Consider the following 27002-nt stretch of genomic DNA (forward strand, 5'->3'; position numbering starts at 1 on the left):
TTAGTTCTCCCTCTCCAAACCAGAACAAAGAAGAGTAAAATGAGAATAAAACAATGTAACAGATTATTTTAATACTTTCACTAGACTGTAACAATAGGTTTGTAACGAATCATTATAACTTATAAACATGAAAATAGACAAAACATTAAAATATCAGCACAAACTTTAGACATGAAATGAAAGACGAAGTGTAGCGTTATACACCTAGACAACGTATTTCATATGTATCGTTTGTAACCCAAATAAGTGCAGTATTTTTTCCTTTATATATGTGTTCTAAAATTATATGTGCTCCTTTTTTTTTTTAACTTGAACTCGAAAGTCAACTGTCAATGACAAATGTGATAAAACGATTGATTATATGTTCATGTTATTCAAAATAATTTACATTTATCAAATCTATTACTATTTCTAAATTCTCATAAATATGCTTCGTTTTTGGCAACAGGCAAGCAATTTTGTCTTATATACCATTCTTTCCATTCTGATATTTTTTCATACATACTAATGATTAAATTTTGATGATTTTGATATTTGATGATCAAGTTTTAAGATGAGATGCCACATGCATGCATTCATATTTTGTTTCATTGAACCATTGAAAATCTTTATTAAGAGCACATATCAAAATCTGAGCCGAAAATAAATTGAAATATTTTGCTCCTGATATTGAAGTCAACATACAGCAATTTAATTGCATCTCATTATATTCTATTATACAATAAATAACATAGATAACAACTTAACCAGTGCAAACATAACAATGTGTTTTATCACTACAGTTTTGCTATACGTATATCTAAAAAAAATATGTACAGCGCCCTTATAATAATCAGCATAAAAAAGAAAATTCTGGTCATTGTATCGCAAGGCGAAATCATGTCGTTAGATTGTTTAATATAAAAAAACCCACTAAATATGAAAATGATTCAAAGCTTCATTAAATCATCTTTATATAGTTGGATCTTTACGTGCTCACTTATTTGCTACACCGAAAATCAATGAAAAATTTATAAAATCTATGTAATTTCATAAAAATGCACAAGAGTGGCCAAGAAAAGACATAACTACATGTATTATGACAAGCAATTCCTGTCCAGTGTAAGTAGTCCTTTCGAACGGGTGATTATTTTCATCAGTCCTATGATTTATTTTTTGGGGTGCAAAATATTCATGCATGCATAAGAATTGATCAAAGCGGACTAGGATTTCATGATAAACGATCTTAGAATTCTTAAACGAACATTTTTACTGTTATGGCATAGTTGATTTTCACATATAACTAAAAAGTGTAATAGTTTACAGATTAGCCGGAGTTTACGAAAAATGATATTCAACCAACATCATATAAAAAAAAGATTTTTCTGCTGTCTCGATTCAATCATAAGAATTTGTTCATTTCTACAGCTATACATTTTAAATCTAACGTGATATATTAGTTTGTGGGCTTGTCTGTGTATATTCGTCATATCCATATGCACCAGGTGACATGTCGTCATCATTGTCACATGCGTCATTATTTACTTCTTGTTCAATGTCTACCTCGTCCAAATCAGACAGATCTTGATAAGCAGAATTCGATGGAGTATCTATATTGTTATGCAAAGTTTCTATAGGAAAGCCATTTTGTCTTGGTTCCTCCGTGCTTTCTCCGTCGTCATCTGCTTCCGGTGAAGCGAATTTAGATTGAAGAAGTTGAAGTTGTGACAAATCTGGTGTAGGAAGCATTGCACCGCGGCTGCGCCGTCCAGATGGTGATGGTGTTGTGTATTGTCTGTTTTCTTGGTCAATTAGATCAGCTAGAGACTTCTGGTCTGCAACAGCAGCTCTTCTTTTCTGTCTTTGTTTGATTATTTCTTTCAAGACATCATCTGTAAATAAGGTACTCACTTTTGATATTTTATAACAGAGTTATAGTTTTGTATCAGCTCTGTGAAAACAGTTTCCACTGTTACCAATGTAAAAAGTAGGGGTGATTATTTTTATGATTATTATAAAAAAGAAAATGCATTTTTATCTTTATTTGTGTGTTGTTTTTTTTTTTTTTTTTTTTTTTTTTAAACATTAGTTTCAGGACAGTATCTATTGATTTCAAACGAAAGTTGTTTACTGAAAATCTAAAATCATGCTATAAAGTTCTGAAATTACATTTCCTTCTTCTGATTTCACAAACGTTTTCAATCATAAAACGAAATAAGTAAATAGTAATTCACTGTTAAAATTAATTTGTATACAATAGTTTTTTTTAAGTTATTGGAAGACCGGAAATATACTTTAAAGATATTATATCTGTTTTGTAATAAGAATGATCATTCTTATTTCTGTTGGTTTACTTCGATATCTTTTCATGTTGCTCTATTGCATTTTGCAGTAATTTACCAACAAAAACATCACTATTAAAACGTTTCTTCATATTTTTATATCACTGGTAACAAATGAAGAGACATGATCGTTCCCGATAAGTCAGTAAATCTAGAAAAAGATTTTCGGACGCACGAAATTTATAAAATGTTATTTTCATCATAAATTGTTGAATTAATCATAAAAAAGTTCAAAACAATACGATTTCTCTGGAAAGTATAATGTTTACGACAATTACATAACACTATACAATAACATAACAAACGTAGTTATTATTGAAACATTTTTTCAGTTAGTGATTGATTCAAGTAAACACAATAAAATGCATCAGTTCTACTGTCTAAACCCACGTTTGTAAGTTTATATTTAAAAGAATGACAGAGACGTTTGCAAATTAAAAATAACATTTTGTTTTTTAAAGGAAATGATATTCACAATTCAACTTTCCTGAACTTTTAATAAAATGTTACTCTAAGCATAACACACTTAATTTCACAAAACCAAACTTCGTAAAAAAGGTTCTCATATAATATTAAAACACGTTTATCAAAAGTTAAACAGTGAAATCCTGACAAAACTTTATTTTTAAAGCACAAAAATATATGCCATTTTTTAGCCGTTTCCAAGATTTTCTGAAACATTGACTTAAACTGCTGGGCTAATACAGGTTAATGTGTTACTTCATTCAAACTTTAAACATGCTGTAAATAAATATATAGAATATCAATAAATTAGGCATGCAATGTCACGTGTTACTGTGTTAGTATGGCATAAATAAAAGTGAAACAGGCAATGGAGAGGAAAACATTCACATGGAAAAAAAATATATTGAAATATAAAATGACAATACGATTTTAAATCGTTGTTAAAAACACAAAATTAAGCAAGAATAAAACAAGAACCACTGCAACCGTTTTATACCACAAACCTCAAGTTACATTCCCAATATTATATTTTAAACTTTTCAAAGCCTCTAGTTCTTTCAATTTTGCCTTTATATATTTGATGTCCACTGAAAACATTATATATAAACTATGTGTTACTACATTTTGTCCGTTTATACCATCCCTGAGCCGTATATAAGTTTTACCTGTTCGAGCTGCATCAAAACTCTTTCAACTAAAATATCAGTTATCAAATCAAACAATAATTACCAAGTGACTTATATATACAGACTGTCTGTTGTCTACTTGCAATTATAAGCAAACACGAACTCAACGAAAGATGGAATGCAAATTAAGTGTTAGATGGGTCATCATTCTCAAATGATGAAAATCACGTGTTACGAAGACTCATGTGGAAATTTAAGAAACGTGAACATGCATGAGTGTGTGTGTGTGTCTTTGTGAGTTATTTTTGTTGTTTACCTCTTTTTCAACATTGACATCATCTCAAAAACTGGAATGTCATACAACATAAAGCATTTAAAAAAAGCAAAGCTGTAAGCTATTTTGGAGCAAAAAATACAAACAAGGTGTATTTCGTCCAGTATCGTTTAACATGTATAATGGACCAACTATATTTTTTTAAAAGTTGATCAATTGCTTTCATGTGTATAGGTCTGTTTACATGTGAAGAGTCACATAAGCTCTGGTTATATTAGTAAGCATATAAAACTAAACGATAGACAGTTCTATGTATAATGAAAATCAAAATTAGAATAATAGAGAAGTTACAAACTATAATATATTTCAGAGAATGAATTAAAAAGGTCATTTTAGAAAAAAGAAACGGATAGATACTTATTTACACATATATATGTATATATGTAAAGACACTGAATCCACATGGTCATCAATTTCTAAAAACTTCTATACATGCAAAAAAATTCACAGTAAATTTTATAAAATAAGACACTTTCAAAATCCTGAAATGTTTGGCTTAAAAACGTTCTATAGATTTATAAAATAAACCGAATTCATTTTTTTTTTTTTTTTTTTGCTTCAGTTTTGCTTCTTTTCGCAATAACAAATATTAAATGGAATCAAAGGTGGCAGAGCACCTTTAACAATCCTTCTATTAGAATATATAAAGTACGTTTGTATTCTAACAACAATATGGATTCAGTGTCTTTGAATGTATAACATCTAAAAGAAAGTACAACGTGAAGAGAATACCAAGCTTACTGATGTCATCTGCAAAATTAAAATAATCAGTTGAAATTAGTATTCATTCTACTGAAATTGAAAAAAGTCTATTTACCACATGCTGGATCGATAAAATAAACAATATGAATTATTTCCCTTACATCTGTTTATTTAAGTTTAACTTCTTTAAGGTAAAATATTCTTCCTTCCATAATTATACTAAACAGGTATTGTACCGGCTAAGTGCCATCCTCGACTCTGGAGTTCACAACTTTATGTTTTACTAACAACTTTTCGAATGTACCTTATTAGTTAATTTGTTAACAAATGAAAAAGAGTAAAATGTATCTAGATACCAAAGAAGAACCCAACACCATCACAAATTACAACATTCCACGAAACACTAAACAAAACGATAGCATTGAGCAATGCGAACTCGCAAAAATGAAGTTGATTTGATGTGCATCGAAAGGGTAAGCAGTTTCTGCTCCACCTATGTACCTCGTTGTGTTCATGACAATCATACATACTATGACATGATGCATTCGATGATCTCATGAACGAGGAAATAAGAATTGATTGTGGTTTTGACGGAGCATGTATTATAGTATATATCTGCAACAAAGACATTCCATATCGGTCAACCAAATCAAAGTAATATTTTTACTATAATAATTTTTTGGTATTAACTAATCTTCATGTATGGGTATCAGTTTGGCTTACCGTTGAATGTGACACATGGTAGTTAACTTCCATGTCATTGGTTCTCAGGCTCTGGAAGAGAGTTGTCTCATTGACAATCATATCCAAACTTCATATTTTTATTTTTTCAGTTGTACAAAAATAGATTAAGACACAAGTAGAGGTGTGGTCCATGCTTACAAGGAATATCATGGAAAAGACACCTTTATGCGTTCAAATTTCGAAGGAAGACATTTCATTCGGTTTTCATCTTGGTCGTTTTTATTATGCAATAACAACTTCATAGCATTTTTTTTATCCCTTAACCAAAATAGAAAAAAGGGAAATATCACATAGCCACAAAGTAAAGATAAAAACAAGTAACAAAATAAAATAAGATTTACACTATAGTATCTAAGACGATTACATCAGGCAAAACTTTAAGGGTAAAATAAAAAAAGAAACATCTACTATTTTAAATATATTCTTAAATTGAATATACACTTGGCAATGCATGATATTGTTGAGAGGACAAAGGTAGTTACAATTAAATTTTAAAAAATATTCAAAATTTGGAATATCAATAATCAAGTCACTAAGACTAAGGAAGATTACATTTAGTGTGAGGGTGTATAAAGAAATTTTAATTTGCATGTGATGTGTAAAAATTAACTAGTCTATTCGTACCATTTACCATATAGATATTAAAAATCTACATATTTTTGAAATTGACATACATATCTGATATCCTGTCAATAATTTCATCGCATGCCAAATATTGCTCTGCTCTCCATGACTTATTACTGTATAAATCTAAATCGCCAAATGCTATCAAGAAAATACCAATATAACCATATTACAACGTTGACATTTATTGACATCTCATGTTCTACATATGTTTTCGTTGGGAAAAGATTTCATATAGGATTTGGACTTTTTTTAAGAAAAAAAAAACTGAATACAAACCATGAATCAGACATACTAAACATGCTTCGACTAAAATTATAGACGGAAATAGTGGTTTCATTTTTTGGTAAAGATAAGGCTTTGGAAACTTGCAATCAATTTAAATGATTTATGAAATATTGCACTAATCACCATGCCAAAAACAAATAAACAAATAAAAAGATGATAAATACCTGTTTTTTGTCCACGTGGTTGTATAAGATAATCTGTTTCAACCATTTCTTTACATGCTTCACATTTCCTTTGTAGATTGTCTTGTAGTTCTGTTTGTAACTGTTTAGGTTGCTGCCACTCACCAACAAAGGATGGGCTATTACAAAGAGGGCAACAAACTCTCCTTTCTACCAAAATACCTAAAAGTAGACACAATATATATATATATTAATTTATTGGTTTTTTTAATACTAAAGGTGTTACACAGCTCACACAGCATTCCGTATCTTAACAAACTTCATCTTTTTCGAGTACAAAGATTGACTCATTTCTAATTACACTGAGTTGCCCAATTTAAGCTTACTTATGGTAAACAAAAAATACGTCTGTAGTTGTTAGTTTATACCTGAACAAATTAAGCATTATAAATAGAATAGAAGCTTTACGACTACCTTCATAACTCTTAATAGTTTCTTCAAACTCAAACAATAAAGGATAAACAAGGTTCCACATTGTACCAGGTGCCGCTTCATCCTCCTTATCAATGTCAATGATGTCTGCTCGTAATTCAAACAATAAATCAGTACCAACATTATCTCCACCAGGTACGTAATGAATCTTTATATGAACTTTATGTTCATCATTCCTTGCATGTATCCCTCCTCCCCAATGCGCCATGAAATTCATCTTAACTTTTTCCTGAGAATCCATTTTCTTAATTTTGTCCGGATAGTCTGTTCTTGTTTTCTTTTGGTGAATTCGAATGCATAATGTTTCGAAAAAACCTGGAGGAAAGTAAATTGGAAATTTGCATAAAATACGAATATTCTTTCTTTCTGACAATCTTTGCCATTTCTCTTTCATATCTTCTGGTTCACCAATTTTGCGTAGCCATGGAATGAGAATTTTCTGTATTTTCATTTTCCCTTTGTCATCTTGCTTAACATGATGATTATATTTTGCTGTGCCCTGAGAACTTTCTTTAAGCTTGGCAACTGGGTATCCGATACAAAATCCTTCAAGAAGAATTTTGATAACGTCATCAAATATATCATTCATATCTGTTGGAACTAAATCGCCAATCATTCCTTGGAGTAACTCACGATCTATTACTCCTTCAGAGAGCAACTCACTTTTTGTTCTTTCAAACCTGTTAGTGCTCATTCCAACAGCTTTGAAAGAGTTTGTCTTCTCGTATGATAACACATTTGATATATCGTGATGATATATTTGTCTAAGTAATTCGAATAACCACAACGGTCTCACAAATACATATTCTTTCAAGGAAGGTGTTTGAGAGAAATTAAGAACCTTTCCCTTTTCGTGTAGATATTCTGTCATAGCATTTATCATTCTTCGCATTCCGAATTTTTCATCAACTTCATTTCGGAACTCTTCAAAAGTCATCACTGGTTGTACCATAGTAACACCTTTTTCTTCGATGTAATCCTCCGCATCTACCCAGAACGTTTTTATCTCTTGCATGACGTTTGGAAAGTTGTCAGATCTTGCTAGCTTTTCTATTTCTTGTCGCAATAAATCAAATCCGACAAATTGCTTCGAACTCGTCATTATGATGGTGTTTGGGACTCTTAAATGATCAAATGAATATTGCAATTTTGAAAGAACGACTAAATGTTCAGAAAGAGCTTTTGAGAGTTTCATTCCTGGTTTTCTGAAAGCTTGTATCCTTTCATTTATCGATCTAGCTCTCGTGTCCTTGTACTCTGCCAATTGTTTTTTTACATCTTCAATGACGTCGTTTTGCTGTGCTTTAGTCAACAAATCTCCATGTGTACCAACCAAAATTGTTACTATTTTGTTTGTTTTTGCCATCATCCAGTCAAACCAAGAAGCAATTAAATCGTCGAATTCCTCCGAAGAATACGCTTTCATATCAAACGTTAAAATTGCAATGGATGGTTGTTCAAAAAAGAGGTAGTGTGGATATCTGTAAAAGGCATGACCACAGAAGTCCCATATACATAAATTTAGCGATTTTCCTTGTTCTTCGTCTCCTTCCGGTTCGTAGTCGATACTCATATCATACGATTCTATTCCTGCACCTGCTTCGTGTACATCTTCTGACAAAACGCCTTGCTGGTCTATCAAAGACTGAATTAGGCTTGTCTTGCCACTTTGGTGTGAACCCAAAACAACTACTTTTACACCCCGATACACTTTCATTTTCAATCTCTCTTCGTGCATATAAATCATCATTGAGCGTAGATCTTGCATATCTGCTGGCGGGAAAACAAGAGGATTGTCATCAATAATGAGATCTTTATCCGGGTCCCGTTCTAAATTTTTAAGTGAGTTGATATTTAGATTTTTTATTTTATTGCTACTAAGATCTGTCCTTTTGCATATTCGTAAAAGATGACCTGGAAATTTTGTGATTTTGTTACCAGACAAATCAATGTCAGAGATCTCATGTTTGTTATTCACTTTGATATTGAACACAGGCACTTTGGAAATTTTATTTTGACTAGCACTTAAATATTCTAGTTTGGGTAGAAAAAACACATCAGACGGAAGCACTACTATACTATTCCCTGAAAGGTCCAGGTCTCGCAACGACCTGAGGTTCCGAACATCACACTCAATCTCTTTGACCACATTGTCTTTACATTTTAGAACCTCTAACCTTTGCATATGACTGATATCTGGAAAGACATTGGATACTTTGTTATTGTCTAATACTAGTATTTGCATTCGTCTATTCTTTTCAAGACCTTTTAGACTGTCTAACCCATTTGTACTTAAATCCAATCTGGCTAGGTATTTGAGTCGTTTAATTGCAGGTGGAACCTTTGTCAACTTATTATTGTTTAAGGCTAGATCAGACAGTTTTTCAAGTTTTTTCATATCATCTGGAATAGCACCATCTCCTAATTGGTTATTGCTTAAATCTAACTTCTCTAAATGAGTAAGACGATCTATCAAACTCTCCGGTACTGTTTTCAGGTGAATTCCTGATACGAGTAATCTTTTAAGAGAGTCTGAATATTTTTGAACATTTTCTATCGTTTCTTCTTTCGTATCAAATATGCGAAGTGATACAGTTGCGTCATGTTGTTTTGTAGGAAGTCGATCAGGGTGTAAATGGCGTCCTCCTTGGAAACCGACATGTGACATTAAAGGTGACAATTCCCTAACGATTGTAACCTTCCGCGACTTTTTTTGTGGGATGGGCTTGTCCACTTGTATAGAAGGCTTTCGCCTATTCATTTTATAATCTTGTTTGGATTTCAGCTTGTTGTCTGTTCACTCCATGCCTCCTTCCACTAATTCTGGAATAAAAAAAACAACTTATGTTTAATATACAACCATATATTCTTGTTATAAAGATATTCTTGTTTACGAAAAGAACTGCGGTCTCCTGGATATTCAATTTAAATTAAAACCTTAAGGAACGTACACTCAAAGCAACTTCACTTTGACTGAATAACAGATTGTCAGATCTAATGAAAATATTAGTTTGAGATGATGGAAGGTTTAAATAAGAGTGAAGATGTAAACAAACACCTAGAATTTCGAAAGGGAAACTAGAAAGGAAATCATTTTGAAAATAGACAACATAATGAAGGATAGCAACTTAAGATCACACGTACAATCAACGAAAGTGGAGAAGCACATGTATATTTAAAACACTTTAAATAACCCCAAAACGCGAATTCAAACACATACTGTAAACTAGAAATGTGATCAGCTGCTTCCGAACGATATTACTATCCTTCTTTGCATGTCATATTTGTACAATTCGCCATAAAAGACGAGAAGACCTTATAAAATGTATTCATTATATTCTGTGACACATTCTCTTGATAACAAACAACCATTTTGAGATGACAATTAAACAATACTAGTTGTAGTGTCACTTTTGGCTTAATATAAGTTTTAAAATTTTGTGTAACTGAAGGAAAGCAATCTTTTGTGGGTTGTCACGTATAGCTATATATCAATGGCAAAATAGGACTGCTGAATAAAATCTATAAACACAATGGTTATAATCTTAAAAGGGCCCTTTAATTGGATTTAATAATGTATTCATATTCAATGTATGTATGTTACTTGAAGTCATTTGAACCCAAAATGCATACAAGAATCCTTTCAAAATACAGGATAAAAGGTTCGTTATTGGTTTATCAGCCTCATCCAACAGGTCGTGTAGAGTATTTTTCATAAAATACTGTTTACACATTAAAATAGAAACTTATGTCTTATATGCATAACAAACAACGAATCAAAATATCCCTCCAAAAACCCTGTAAAAATCCCCTCGGTGGAACAGATCTGTCTGATCCAACTTCCAAGCTCATAAACTCAGGGCTTCAGGAATGTCAGGAGAGTCGTCAACATTGCTTGGAAGTTGCTCTCTGATCATCGCATATTTAAGGTATGTTCAAACTGAGAATACTTTAACTCAGTAGTGATGGTAGTCTCAGGTTCAAAATATCATTCCAATGAACAATATTATCCAATTGTAATTAATAGGTTTTACCGGAAGAAACCAATAACATTTATTGTCCAGGTCTTATATTTGTCTGTGTTCCATGGTTACGACCATAATTGGTTTTGAAATTGACGTAAAATTGAAGATTTTAATCAACCCATTATTATATTATCATTAGTTATGCATCCAAAGGCAATAGAGTATAGACAAGCATGACATTAACGTGAACTGCAAGCACATTGCTAGGTTTCAAGTTAGCTAGGTTTCAATGGAGAAACTGCATATGGTCCGTTCTGTATATCAATTGATTCTAGAGTAACTAAAATATGATGTGAATCAGATAGATTTTGTTTCATTTATAATTTCGTTAAAAAAAAAATTTAATTAAAGCAACTTCCAATTTTAATTCAATTTTTAACTTACAGACCTAGCAAGAATCTATTCCGATAATTTTATCCTAATGTCGAAGTGTATTGTACATATCATATTCGAAATAAAGGGAACACAAATATCGTTATATAACATCTTAGGGACGACATCAAAAGTTCAATGTAGGATAAAAAAAAACTTAATTCACATAGTTTTTTCGCTGACCCCCTACCCCCTTCTTAACCTTATTTGGGAAAAATTGATTTAACTATATGGATATACGTAAAATCGATTTTAGATTAACAAAACTTGCAGCAATGTTGACCCCCCACCCCCAAACTATTCGATTTAAGTTTTTTTTTATCCTACATCGATCTTTTGATGTCGTCCCTTATTCTGTTATAAACAAGACATGAAAAAACGTATCTCTTGTATGTCTTACCGTCTTTAATGAAACGTTTCCCGTGGTTATATATCTCTATGTTTGGTTTAGACATATAAACTATCGTTACGTTTTAGGTATACACGACGATAGGTTTAAATGAGATAAACATTTTTATAATTACTTAGCATGTTAAATAGGTAAAAATGTAATTTGTTTTCGTTTGCTTGATCAGTTACGTATTGAAGTAGTCTCAACTTGAATATTTTAATTTCTTACGTGGTTTAAACATTTGTTTCATGACAAAGAAATAGATGCATTACGACAAAACACATATATTGAATATCTTTTTATAAAATATTTATATCTTAAATTCCCGACTTAAAAAAAATGAATTAAAAAAAGGTCAACATATCTACGAAGCTTACCTATATATTTGTCATTTCATTATCATAATAGAAGCAGGAAAACAAAACAAAAGATAAAAGCATACCTTACCTATATGTGGAGAGAGGGAATAACAATCAAAATTCATATATTACAATAGAATTCAACTTTTTTTTACTCCGACATACATACAATCATGTGACACCTTTTAAGAATAGTGTATTTTAATGACGTTTATTTTGTGTCAATATAACTACAATGGAAATACATATCTTCCGTTATAAGTATTTAAATTTAAAAACTTCTTAAACTAACAACTCCTCCACTAATAGCATGAATTAATGCACGATGTCTCAAATACCATTAAAACAGTAGTGTGTGAGAGAATTTTGTATGTTTGAACACAAACAGTAGTTCCATGGGAGTTTAAATATACATGAAAATGTCTAATGGACAGTGTCTATTATAATCTTGACTTTAAATCAAAATTGTGTAAATATTGAACTTTATAGAAAGTACGGTAGTAAATATGTACTGGACACTTTGGGCATCTTTTTACACCTTGAGGTGTTTATAGCAGAACACTGTCAACACTGAGTATATTTGATAAAATGATAATGTTGTCAAATGTATAAATTAATAAAAATAAAGCAAATGCACTTAAAAAAGAAGATTTGGTATGATTGCCAATGAGACAACTCTCCACAAGAGACCAAATGACATAGAAATTAACAACTATAGGTCACCGTACGGCCTTCAACAATGAGCAAAGTCCATATCGCATAGTCAGCTATATATATTCAATGCAGGACGATTATTGACTAAACAACCCAATTATAGTTTACTATGGTTATTTGCATGATTACGACAGCATATTAGTTCTCAAATGTTAAAATATCACAGCTTTTGACCATTTACATAACATGTTCCTGACTTAGATCAGTATAGCTATAACATAGTATTAAAAGTCTCATCTAAAAGACACGTTTTCGCAAAAAAAAAACAAATATTAAATAACTTAAAATCGACAATAACCAAGACTCAATTCAAATATTACATAAATATATTAGTTATTTGACAATAAATGTTCATCATTACGAATAATCCTATTGAAAGTAACATACTGAGATAAGATCTAGACCATGATGCAACATTGGAATTTAATATAATACTTATACTTGCTTAGGGAAAACATTCTTAATATGTATTTTCAAACAATGTCCTTTTTATCACTTTAATACTTTATTATAACCATAAACTGGTAATAGAGTAGCAGTAACTAGACAATTTATTGCCAAGTTATATACGATCATGTGAAACTTAAATATTTACAAGGATGCTTTATCACGTCTGTCAATATACTATGATATATATTTGGGGAATCGAACCTTTTGGAGAAGTACGAACAACCCAATAAGTAAATTATTTAAATTGATTATCTCATGTAATTGGTATATAATACAATTGCTGTTTCGTTTCCATTACACACGTATTCGCTATAAAACACAGAGTATGTAGTGGTATACCAATAACATTAACTGTACCAATTTTACTCTATCATATGCAAATTTCTCAATCAATGTCTCTTCGTGATTGTTCGGGGCCAAAAAAGTTGAAAATCTAAAAATAACTCAATAAATGAAGAGATAAATGTTACAATTTTAAAAAGATTTTTTTCAAATTGCTTTCATTGCCAACAATGTATAATGTTTGAGAATATAGAAAACATACCATTTGTGAGTTAAAACCATTAAAAGGGAGAACCGGTTCTAAATCAGTCATGGGTTATCTTGGTGATGCACTGCAGCTAAGTGTTCCAAAATGTTTCTTAGTTTAACACTACAAACAAGTGTTCCGAATAGCTTCGTTGGCTATACTCTGCACACAAGTATTCTATAAATCTTGGCGATAAACATCATGCAAGTGTTCTATAATTTAAGCTAAACCTCCACGTGTTCAAAATAGCATCGTGGCAGTTTACAGCAGAAACGAACACGAAAGACTTAATTTCAAAATTTAGCTTTGGCACAAATTCACTAGCTGGAAATTACCAGTTAAAAGTATAAACTTAAAAGTTCAACACCTCTTCAGCAATGCACCATACATTCTCATAAAAATGTGACTTAACAAGGTGATATCGTGGGTATAGATTATAAAATTAATTCTTATTGTATTACATTTGCTTCATGCCAAAAAGGCTCGGAAAAGTGAATTGGATTTAATTGTTATTTTAAAGTCCCATAACGGATTATTTTAATACCAATGAGTTATATGAGAATTTACTTTGCTAATCTATATAATTTATATTTCGTGTGAATTTTCTTGCTGGTTTTTATATTATGCTGTGTTGTATAGTTCAATTATACATGTAACATATTTCAAATAATTGGCAGTTGGAAGATGTCCATTTAAGCGAATGAGGTAGTCATGAAATGAAAACAAAATGTTTAAATCATAAAACCATGTATTCTTATAATAAAATATAGTTTTAAAGTACATCGGAAATGCATAATGCATTTACCTATTTAAAATGTAAATGTAATTTTGAATACTTGGTTGATCATATCTGATAACAAAAATTATATATTAAACTAGACTGAGCGTTTTAAATGAACATGACTTACCCGAAGAGTTGATGACGTCTCCTTTGACACTACGATCGGAATCAACAATACACAAATTGGCAAGGTATACTTTTCCTACTTTTCAATTATTAGAAATCTTTCCAATATTAAATATGATATTATTAAATACAACTCCTTTATGTTTTTCTTTTGATACGAAACAATAGCCTTCAAAGTATCTCCTCAACGATAAAAGCATACAAGACAGAAAAAGTTAACGAATTTATAACAACGGTACGTATCGGGTATCCCGACCTTGATACTGTATGCCTGATATGGACATATGATTAAATTGGAGATTAGTAGAGGGTTTAAAAGATTTACAATAGCTTATTCAAATGATTTAATTTTCTAAATGGATTGTAAAATGACAAATGTCTTAATGATATTAGCCAGATCATGCATCATTTGATTAATAGAATTAAGTGCATTTTAATTAACCGCACTTACTTTAACATGTATGTGAATATGGTACCATTGCACGTCTGTGTTGTGAAATTAGAAATGATAAATTAACGTCTATTTCTATAGAAATCGAATTAACAAAATCATGTTTTGACATGGAAATATCTGTTATTAAAATAGAGATTATAAACTGAATGCAACCATTTTCGCCCAAAATTGAAAACTAAATGAACACTGCCATGCAGTCAAAGATTTATTGACTTTCTTTCCGTCTATAATTGGTATATTTAATGGCATTTCCTATTTGTATTTAAAGACTTTCAAAAGCTGAACTTAAAAATAAAACATGTCAATTTTTTTTATATGTTTATGTAGGAATTACCGTCAATTTCTTAAATATCAAGAAGTAATGTATGTCAATATAAAAAGAAACACGTGTTTTATTGGCTAAATCTCAAATGTCTTCCGTCTGACTGCTTATTTGATTCACAGGCTATTCAAGTCCTTTTGGCTAATAGCATTATAATATAAGTGTCCTAGTATACATTTGGTAAATTGTCTACATTTGTTTTTATAAAAGATTACGGAAAATCAAATCGAGTAACAATAGTCGGAATTATTCGCGAAATTCATTTTTAAATTTTGGGAACTGCATAACCGAGTACTACTGCTATTTTTGTGATTTTCTTTTGTCTTAGATCCATATTAATTGTTTATTGTTACATGACAAGATTGGACGGGTGGATTTCTAAGTACATTAGACACCGTTTTCAAGATAAGCTTGGAATAGGCCTTTCATCGAAAGTATAAGGGCGCTCCTATTGCTATTCTGAATCTTCAACCTTAATATAAGCTATCTGTCATATAAGGGCGCTTCTATTGCTATTCTGAATCTTCATCCTTAATATAAGCTATCTTTCTAAGTATTGATAATCTTATCATTGCCTCTTTAGTTGCTTTTCATAAGTGCTGTTTTGCAAGAATTGTGTTTTGGAATAGGTACTCAATTCTGCAAGTAAGACTTCTCATGTATAGAAAATCAGTTACCTTTCTTTTAAAAACTAGTTTTACCCAGATAAGGTAAAGCACCGGGAGACTATCATTTATAAAAATCGTGTATATTGTACAGGCTATATCAAAAAGCAAATTTGATTTCATGATCTTTCTTAAATTTCCACGTCAGATTAACGATTAATCTTTTGAAGTTTTCAATTTACGTCATTTTAAAGCTCCAATCTGATTGACCTTTTTTTCATGTTACAAAGTTGTGTGGCAATCAATTTCATATTGTATGGGTAGCACCAAAACCCGAAGAACTTTTTTGAATGAAATTTAAATCTCAGAGATACTACATCAAGAATATTACACAATTGTTGGAAATATGATTTTTATAGTCATACAGCAAGACCAGTTATACTCAATGTTGACCTGCAATAATTTATACTTTATGCTGACGCGCCTATTCGTGATTCAATTCCAACCGTTTCCACGCCTTTTTTTTTTTTTGTACCAAAATATTTCATCTGAAATTAATCGGCTTTTTTGACAAAAATGTTTTTTTAACAAAAATACCGAACTACACGGCTAATTCAAAAAGGAAAAAAGAAGGGCGAAAGATACAAAAGGAGCATTCAAACTAATAATTTAATGCTGACGATCGATTGAGAGACGATCTACTACAGTTATCTTACTTTGCATTTAGTGCATGACGCTCTCGCATCTGAATTCTAGGCTCAGTTTGATCATGACATATTAAAAATATAATAAAAGAAGTTGTGGTATGATTGCCCCTGAAAAAATCCCCCCAAAAGATCACATGTTCATCAACGGCGATGAAGTAAAAGGAACATCATGCAGTCGTTTAAGTACAATTCTAACAATGAGCAGCAATTCAACGAACAATATCAGTCCTGATTCTTTTGTTCCACTATGAAAATAAAATGATATAATACTTCCATGGTTCCACTTAGAGATAACTTAATCAATGCATTCATAGAAATACACTATTCTGGTGGATGTTTTGTATAAAAGTCATAGAAATACACTATTCTGGTGGATGTATAAAAGTCGAGAACAACAAAGGTTACAAATTATAGAATCAAGATAAAACTTCTAATATGGACTATCACTTATAATCACTTTTGACAAACTGTCGATAAAGTTATAGAATCAAGATAAAACTTCTAATATGGACTATCACTTATAATCACTTTTGACAAACTGTCGATAAAGTTATAGAATCAAGATAAAACTTCTAATATGGACTATCACTTATAATCACTTTTGACAAACTGTCGATAAAGTTATAGAATCAAGATAAAACTTCTAATATGGACTATCACTTATAATCACTTTTGACAAACTGTCGATAACATCAATTTATTTTCATTCCACTAAGCTGGTGATATTAAGTTAATCGGCAAACATCAATATTAATCATTGATTTTCAATTTTACCACTTGTGTTTAACTGACACAGTGAGGTCAGTATATACTGCTTATTAGTATGTATGGTCACTTCTTTTCGTTAAATAATAAATGTTGACCTCTTGGAGTATTTACGTTTGCTTTTTGTATATTGTTAGGTTGATGTCTAGTTTACGATTGCCAGACTTTTATGAGTCGTGCAGTAAACATTCAGGGATCAGTTGGAAAATAAATAGGTGGTAATGTCACCGATATCAACTGTATCGGGCAAGTCGGATGGTAATATATACTCATAATACTTCCCGTATAACGATTGTTTACAAACTTTTGACTGTTCTAGACATATTGCAAAATTTTCCAAAAATGTAAATTGTCAACACTGACAAAATCCAGATTTTATTTTAAGTTTAGAGTATTTTACAGAAATCTTGTTTATTGAAAATAATAGCAATGTTGTCAGTCATTTTCAATCAGTACACGCATTCGAATTCGCTTCTAGGCGTACATACATCTATATCATCACTTGAACATTAGATATGTAACAAGCAGTTATAAATGTACAACAATTTGGAGTTTAGTATGGCGTTCATTATCACTGAACTAGTATATATTTTTTTTTAGGGGCCAGCTGAAGGACGCCTCTGGATGCGGGAATTTCTCGCTGCATTGAAGACCTGTTGGTGACCTTCTGCTATTGTCTGTCAGTCTATGGTCGGGTTGTTGTCTCTTTCACACATTCCCCATTTCCATTCTCGATTTAAACAAATAGTATGTTTCCAAAATCAATGGTACTCTGAACTGCTTATAGTTTCCCAAAAGATTATGAAAATTATGAGTTATACTGCTTTTATTATTACCTAACAACAGTTTACAAAAAATGAAGATTTAAAAACACAAACAGGCCATCAAAACAGGGGTTCAGGTGCTATGGAATGGTTAGCGGTTCTTGCTTCTTACAAAGCACCTGTCGTTTTGCTCACAACTGGTAAAACAAAAGTTCGTTGATCAGTGTTGTTAGAACAGAAATTGATAAAATATAAATGAACCGTTTTCGGTGCGACGTCATACAACAATGCACTAATTGACTCTTTGAACCATCCCAATTACATCAAGAAGGCCTATCAGCAACTGACAAGTATTAGCTCTTGTATGACAATGGTGAATGAACTTGACATCTTAAAGTGTTTTCCAATATCCTACGAAATTAAATGTCATGTAATCAAACTCGGAAATAAATAAAGATATACAAACTTTAATATCATGCGTTTCATTAAAAAACCCGAAATAAAAAATCAACACTGAACCAGAAGTATTGTGTGAATTACCCCTATCCTATACATTTTACAGTAAATAAACATTACTTGGGCCAAAACTTCCATTTCACAGTAAATTTAAAACCGATTTTAACAAGTATCATTGAACAAATAGATGATAAAGCAGAATGCACAATCAAGTATTTGAATTGTAATTAAGCAACGAAAAATTCTCTTTAATATATGTTTTACAAAGACCTTTTGAAAACTGAAAAAGAGCACGGAAACTTATGTTTAATGACAAATATGTGTTTGATCAAGTTTTTGAAAGGGTACTGAAAAGTGTTTACAAACCATCGAAGAATTTATATGATACATCTAAAATTACTTGTTTTGTGACAAACTTTTGTTTACTTTGAAAGAGAACATGTACACAGAGCGTAATGGTTTGTCAATCAAATCAAATGGTTACTGGGTAATTATGGACAACATTATATTCCTTGTAATTTATCAAATGTATGGATTTACTAAAAACGATAACTATCGAATAGATATGTGATTTATATGAAATTCTTACTTAAATGGCTTACACAAATAAACTTGTAATCTTCATATTTCAATAAGATATAAAGTAAAAAAAAATAGCCCAAGTTTTTACAAGCTTTAAGGGTTCTTAGGTTGATGGAAAGTTAACAAAGCTCAAGATATACAATATATTACTTGAATAAATTTCACTGCAGTTTAGACGCCTTTAAGGGCTTTCCCTAAACATTTGACGTCCAAAACTCCAAAATGCTCTAAACGGATATTTTTATAAACAATTCTTGAAGTATAAATCGACCGTTGGTTTTCTCTTTTGAAATTTAGACATTTTATCATCCTTAGGCCTTTAAGCTTACAATTACAGTTTGTTTTTCTTACTGATAAAGGTCTTGATTTGACCTGTAATTTTCTCAAATTTGTCCTTTGATCTTAAATGGACAGTTGTATCATTGGAAATCATACTACGTCTCCTATTCTTATTTAACTTACTATGGGTCGATTCTTTTCCAATTTAAAAAAGAATGTATACCACACTCTATTTTTTATTTTGATTGAGTTAGTGATTTCCGAAGTTATCTGGGAAAATTAACTGACTTTAAATTTCATAAAATAGTCGAGGTTTATATCAAACGGTTTAGCATATGCATGTGCCATCAAGGCATATTCCAGGAACACCAGATAAAATCTGTTCGCCTGCTACCGTTTTACAGTATAGATAATACATGATACTATCATTATAGTTCTCAAAAGGCGACGATCTAAGATAAAATTGCACACCACCAAAACAGCAGTAATAGATAGCAGACACATTTAGGGCCTATATTATGATGTGCACAGATATTAGTAAGTATCAAATAAAGAGTTCAATTGAAGATAACCTACTGTAATATTTATGACGGAATATTTTAATATTTATTGAAGTATAAATTAAAGAAAGTACTCATTCAATGTTTAATATGGCAAATTTATATCTGTGAAAACTTTGATTTATTAATCTTACTTTCACTCGAAAGGAATGAATGGTTATAAATACCGAAAATTTACTTCTCGAGTGCAGCTTGTTACATAATAAAACCCCATAAAGTTACTGGTTAAACTCGAGATTAAGAGCACTTTTCTGACATGTTTTAAAAAAGTGAGTTGAAAATAGGAGAAAATAAAGTACAAGTAATAAAAACTGCATAAAAAATTATCAATTGGATAAAAATTAAAAAAACAACAAGTTGTTTAAATTAGTACCTTCCTGATTCAGTAATTGAATTTATGGCTTATAAGGTTTCCTGTAGTTTTTCTGTAATGCATGCAGTACAGAACTTACTATAATTCAAAATTAATATTTATTACTTGATAGCATCAGTTCTTTATAAAAAAAAATTGCCACGAGTCATCGCCCGGGCGAATCGGTTTCCTTTTAGGAATCTAGATTAAATTCTGTAATGAAAGAATTTAATACCAATGGAACAATATGATGAAACATAATAAATGTTTGATCAAAACACCTTTAGTAAATATATTGATCATCAAAATAGAAGTTTGTATAAAATTTAATTCTGTACTTCATTACCTTGTAGATATAACCTATCAATGTAGAGTAAAGTCTATGGCTATTTTCAAAAACAAGATAATTTTTGACTCTTTGTGTGTCCATGTTTATGCATATTAATTAAAGGTATTAAAACAAGATTTAATCTGGTGTACCAAAATTAACCCTGTGGCATTGGATATGAGTCAGCTTTTTGTTCATTCTGGGAGGTTTTGAGTTCAATGTCCCATGGTAAACCACTGTTAACAAAAGATTCATCTGAAGTATTCATCTTCAACTTTCGTATTTTTTTCATTGACCGCAAACCAAAGATCAAATAAAGTATGAGAACTTGTTAATCAGCTGTTTTCAATTGATTTTAAAGTCATGATTATCAAAGGAACCGTAGTCCTAATTCCGATGCGATCACATCGAATAATGGTAATTGTTTAGTGTATGTCTGCCTTGTACTCATATGTAGATAGTATCTTTGAATTGTTATTACATATCTTAACGAGATTAAACTTACAATAATACAATTTTAATTAAGTTTCTTATATTTTGGTAAGATATTTAGAGTGTATATCACAAAGTCACGAAGGTCATTCCAATGTCCCTTATGAATACAGCATTTTCAATTTAAATGATAATCATCTGTACCTAAAAAATATACTAGTAACCGAATGCAGCTATACTTATTTCAAGTATAAGTATTCAATTGGATTCAAACAAGTTTTTTTCCCCACAAAATTTCATAAAATTAAGTGTTGATTAATTTTCTACAAATATGCTGTTTTAATAGTGCCAAGTAACTAGTTTTACACTATGTAAAAAGACGTCGGGTCTTGGTCTTTCATGATATATTCCAGGAACTCAAATATTAACTGAATTCTAATTACTAAATATCAGCTTTGTGTTTGTGTTTGTTTTTATATTGTTAATTTTCTTTGTTCATTTATTTTACATATCAAAATCATATGTAATGTAAGAACCAAGAACTTGTTATGGTTTATATCCAGTTTTTTATTATTGATTTGCTTGATTTAGTTTTTACATATTAAATTCATTTGTTGAATAAGGACCAAATATTTTTCTTGGTTTTATCCAATTTATTTTCGATTGCTGATTTGCTTTATCAAGTTTTTTGCATATTGAATTAATTTTGAAAAATAAGGACCAAGAACTCTTAACTTAATATTGATGCATTTTAAAGACTGATCGAGATTAAAATCAAATTAAGTTTCACAGTGACTTTTTCCTAAAGTTAATATTGGTCTCATGAAAATATGAACATCATGAGGTTTTTGTTGCTTCTTCTTCTTTTGACTGCTACATGTTTGAAGACTAAAAAGTTACTCTGAATATGTAACAGCAGAAATATTCTCATCATGTGTGTTCAGTGAAAGAAACAGCTCATCACATTATTACGTGCAAATATTTTAAAACAATATCAAATATTTGTATAAAATCAAAATGTAATTTAGTGCTGTATGTTGTTGTTCTACATGTTTTTCACAAATTTTACATCGTAGCAAGTCTCTTACCAAACGTAAACAATTTGTTTCCGAAAGACAAATCAAAAACAGTTGTTGAGCTTTTGGTTAAAAAAGTTCTTCCTATTCTGATTTTATATAGATGCTTGCAAAAATTGAGGTTTTGGACAATTTTTAGGACTGTATATTCATGTCATATGTTTGCAAGTAAGCAATACTTTGACTAGAACGTTATAATTCACTTTAGTAAATACATTGAGCTGTGTAAAAAACATAAACGTTTCGAAAATAGGCCCTGATGAATTTTTGAACAGATATATCATGTTAAGGAGGGGTATTTGCGAAAAATACCAGTCGAGAGAATGTTAAATTTCACGAGCCGTAAGGCGAGGGAAATTCATTCTCAAGACTGGTATTTTTCGCAAATACCCCTCAATAACATGATATATCTGTTTAATTACACCGAATGTTAATGTACTAAAACGCATTGATGATCGCGACGTTACAAGCGTCCAGTCGGATAGAGTATTTTTTGGCAAATACCACGGCAGAGAGGGTAAAAAAGGCATATCCTTTTAGCAAATACCCCGGCGGCGTTAAAAATGAACGATATTCATTTGATAACAGTAAATTGGTGAAAAATACACTGGCTATTAAACAATCAAAACCCCGGATTCTTACATAAGGTGTAATTAGAACAGATATATTATGTTATGGAGGGGTATTTGCGAAAAATACAAGTCGAGGGACTCAAATTTCCCGAGCCGCTAAGCAAGGGAAATTTTGTCCCAAGACTTGTATTTTTTGCAAATACCCCTCCATAACATGATATATCTGTTTAATTACACCGAATGAATTTCAATTAAAACTCTCTGAACTAGGAAAAGGAAATATTTATTTGAGGACAAGTACTATCATAAAATATACCGCGGGAACTATACATGTACTTATACGCGTTCGCGCTGTCTTTATGTAACGTCATATCCGAAAAATTGGCGGGAAAATGCCAAATAATTACACCTTATATTAGAATGCCAGCTTTTGATTGGCTGATAGCCAGTGTATTTTTCGCATATTCTAACATTTCTTCCTCATTTCAAACGAATCTGACTGTTTTTCACCACTGCCGGTGAATATGCCTCAAATACCATGGTATTTGCCATTTTGGATATTCCTTTTTTACCCTCTCGAGCATTTTCCCGCCAATTTTTCGGATATGACGTTACATAAAGACAGCGCGAACGCGTATAAGTACATGTATAGTTCCCGCGGTATATTTTATGATAGTACTTGTCCTCAAATAAATATTTCCTTTTCCTAGTTCAGAGAGTTTTAATTGAAATTCATTCGGTGTAATTAAACAGATATATCATGTTATGGAGGGGTATTTGCAAAAAATACAAGTCTTGGGACAAAATTTCCCTTGCTTAGCGGCTCGGGAAATTTGAGTCCCTCGACTTGTATTTTTCGCAAATACCCCTCCATAACATAATATATCTGTTCAAAATACCACGGCAGAGAGGGTAAAAAAGGCATATCCTTTTAGCAAATACCCCGGCGGCGTTAAAAATGAACGATATTCATCTGATAACAGTAAATTGGTGAAAAATACACTGGCTATTAACCAATCAAAACCCCGGATTCTTACATAAGGTGTAATTAAAAGATAAATGGGGGGTAATTTGGCCATATTGCTATAATTAAAATGCACCATCACAGTTATGTCAGTACCGAAGTACCAACTTAATTAACAATTTGTAATAAAAAAAATCACTGACTACAAAACTTTAACCGAAGACTTTCGTAACAATTCCACATTCATTTAAAGATCCGAACAATAAATCATTGAACGACATGTTTATTCCAAATTTAAGCCAATATTAGCTTGAAATGAATGGATCACAACAAACTGTTTTATCAATATACAATTCAAACATTACATCATTGTTTGAAAATATATCGATAATTTATCTGCTCTTCAAAATCCAAAAGAATTGTTATTTGTTAAAAAGCCTTGGACGGATTTTCTGACAAGATTCGCAAATATAGGCAGTTCCGAGAAATTAAAAACTAGTTTTCAAACAAATGAGGATATGTGGTATGATTGCCATAATAATGAGGCAACTATCTAAAAGAAAGCTATCATAGGCCACCGTAGGTCTTCAACAATGACAAAACCCATACCATGTAGTCAGCTATACAAGACCACGACATGAAAAATGTGAAACAATTCAAACGAGAAAACTGACGGCTTATTTACAACAAAACAATTAAAGAAAATGGCTCTGGCGAATTCAAAGATAAATGCTGGGGAAATTGGACATATCTCTATATTCTAAGTACTAGTAACCAAAATTTGCTCATCACAATCATGCCAGTTCCGTAGTACTTACAAAATAAATATAGGCTGGTATGCTAGGAAATTCATTAGCATAGAAGCAATATAGCTTGATTGTGTACAATCATAGATGTATGGTACAATACTCAAATAGCCTGCATTTTCAGTTACGGGCAACTTAGATAGAATCTACAGAAATCATAAATATATCAAAAGTTTCGAACATTTACAAAACACTTTATGGTCTTTTTATATTCTTATTTCTAGTAACGATGACATCTGATTTTGATGGCGGTTGGGCTGTCAGAGGTACTTCTTGAAGGGAAACATTAATGAGTCATTTCAGCGAATGGCATAAAAATTTTTAAAATCTTACTGTATTGCTATAGTCTGTTTTCATGAATTATGAAAATACTATTCTATCAGTGAAATATTTTTCAAAAATTGGAAATGTTTTGTAAAAGCGTCTGCTATATATCATTCCTATATATAGTAAGTACAATACCATTAAATTTACTAATACGAATGAAAAAGAAGATTTCACATTTATATACATTACATTTAAATTCAAATAGTTTCAATCTAAAATTAACTTTATGCTCAATTAAACATAGCTGATATATTTAAATTTTGGAATTTGATTACATCGTAAAAAAGAAATTGAAAGCAATAAAAATACTGTTATAACTTTGAATGAATTAAATTTGTACATCCTGTACAGTTTCTAACATAAATCTTAACGAAACGTCACTTCAGTTAAAAAAAACTATTAGCACATAGTCGCTTTTGTCGATATGAAAACGCATTATTTAGTTCTTCCAATGAAGTTATACTAGTATACCCTCCTTGGTTATTTATGATATAATTTCTCTATCCAAGGGTTAAAAACAACTCTGTTTTTCTTTCTCGAGGTGTGCTATTTGAGGAAATCAAAATGAATAAGAATTAACGCTAGGCAGAATTATATCGTTACAAATATTGACACCAAATATACCATTTGTCAACGACGGCGAATTGTGATATACCAACAAAACCCTCTCGAGCCCACTGGACACTACAAAGATTGAAAAACGGAACTATGTTTAATGATGGGATGCGTTCAATACCGTAGCGGCTACACAGGGCTACGTAGATTGTTGTCTATTGAACGTGTAGCTAGCCTAGCTGCTACATAGATATTGATAGCAGCTAGGCTAGCTACTCGTTCAGTAGACAAAAATATACGTAGCCGCTATGATATTGAACGCAACCCTGATGATATCCTGGAGTAATATCGTAACTTTTCAAGAAACAAAATTTAAGTATAGAATGCATGAACATTATCAGATGGTAAAAAAACCCAGCGAGTGGTGATTTGAGATGTTAGGCTCGTTTCTGATAATGATTTACATTTTATAAAAGGATTATTATCAAAGATTATTTACTAACCTGACATGCAACGTGTTTAAATATAGATATAACTATAACGCTCAAATAATCGAATCGCTAGATGAAACATGCACATAACTTTTTAATATAGTTATAGAAAATTTTAGAACATGCTACATTTTCTTTCCTCCATGTAAGATATCTTCATTTTGGTTTAGAAACAATATTATCAAAATCGAAATAATTAAAAAACTTGAGACCGCAACCTATTTATTTTGTATTTCTAAATTGTTCATAACTGTACGATAGATACTCTGGTAAAACACAAAATTCGTGCAAACAGGGTCTTATCTACTGGGATTATCAAAATGTAAAAATCGAAGAAGAAAAATATTCTACGCTAGGACTTAATATACGTTGATATAATTAGGTACAGGTCTACGTGTTCTTGTTTAAAAAGGGATAAAATTGATTTACAGAGACACGAAATTAACTAAACGTAAATAAGAAAAGAACCAACATTTTAGCATTTATATTTCGGACAATAAAGCATTAAATGGATTGACAAAAGTTAAAAAGTTATATAGTAGACTAGTTTAAATCAATTCTTTGGGTGACAAATTACTGTGTTGTCACAACTATATCTATACATATCATTCAATAAAGGTGTCATATCAATGATTTTACCTGAGGGTACTTCAAAAGGGGGTAAATATTAATATTTTGGCATATAATGAGATAAAATACGATTAATCTATAACAGTATATTAAAGACATACCTGTATTGTTTCAGCTTGTTAAGCCCAATTCAATATTCAATTTCATATACGATCCCACATATAGGAAAATATCAACAGTTAAAGCGCAAACGTGAATAAGATTGTCGTAACCAGGGAAGCTTTAAATGATCTATTTCACTAGGTATTGATCCACATAATTCGTTCAATGTCGCTATCATTACAACAAAATCTTCTCCTCGAACACTTCCTACGTTGTGTTGTTACAACACGCAACTATTGTTGATCACCTGTCGCATTCCTAACCATTCCAATAATTAAACAATCGAGAGAAATGTCTTGTGTTTCATAGGCTAATTTGTGGTATGGCTTGACATGAACTTTATCAAAATTCATGAATGTGTATTGTAATATATATCGCTAAATTTTCTTATCGTTGAAATTTTGTTAT

At 31.0% G+C, this 27002-nt stretch overlaps 1 protein-coding gene across 14 annotated transcripts; it reads right to left on the reverse strand.

Moving 5' to 3' along the window:
• Positions 1-53: 53 nt before the first annotated feature.
• Positions 54-27002, reverse strand: LOC139516845 (malignant fibrous histiocytoma-amplified sequence 1 homolog). 14 transcript variants are annotated; one of them, XM_071307185.1, is made up of 5 exons: positions 26594-27002; positions 6698-9541; positions 6269-6448; positions 3290-3373; positions 54-1871 (listed from the first exon to the last, which is right to left on the reverse strand). In XM_071307185.1, exons 2-4 carry the CDS (start codon positions 9477-9479, stop codon positions 3291-3293), a joined length of 3045 nt encoding a protein of 1014 aa, XP_071163286.1. In that variant the 5' UTR covers positions 9480-9541; positions 26594-27002; the 3' UTR covers positions 54-1871; position 3290. The 14 variants fall into 14 exon arrangements, with proteins under 14 accessions (XP_071163286.1, XP_071163287.1, XP_071163293.1 ...); XM_071307186.1 differs by having other exon boundaries at positions 6701-9541; positions 26594-26986; XM_071307192.1 differs by lacking the exon at positions 3290-3373 and adding an exon at positions 3452-3480 and having other exon boundaries at positions 6701-9541; positions 26594-26986.

The sequence above is a fragment of the Mytilus edulis genome, chromosome 3 (genome assembly GCF_963676685.1).
Source record: "Mytilus edulis chromosome 3, xbMytEdul2.2, whole genome shotgun sequence".
In the NCBI taxonomy this organism is placed as follows: Eukaryota; Metazoa; Mollusca; class Bivalvia; order Mytilida; family Mytilidae; genus Mytilus; species Mytilus edulis.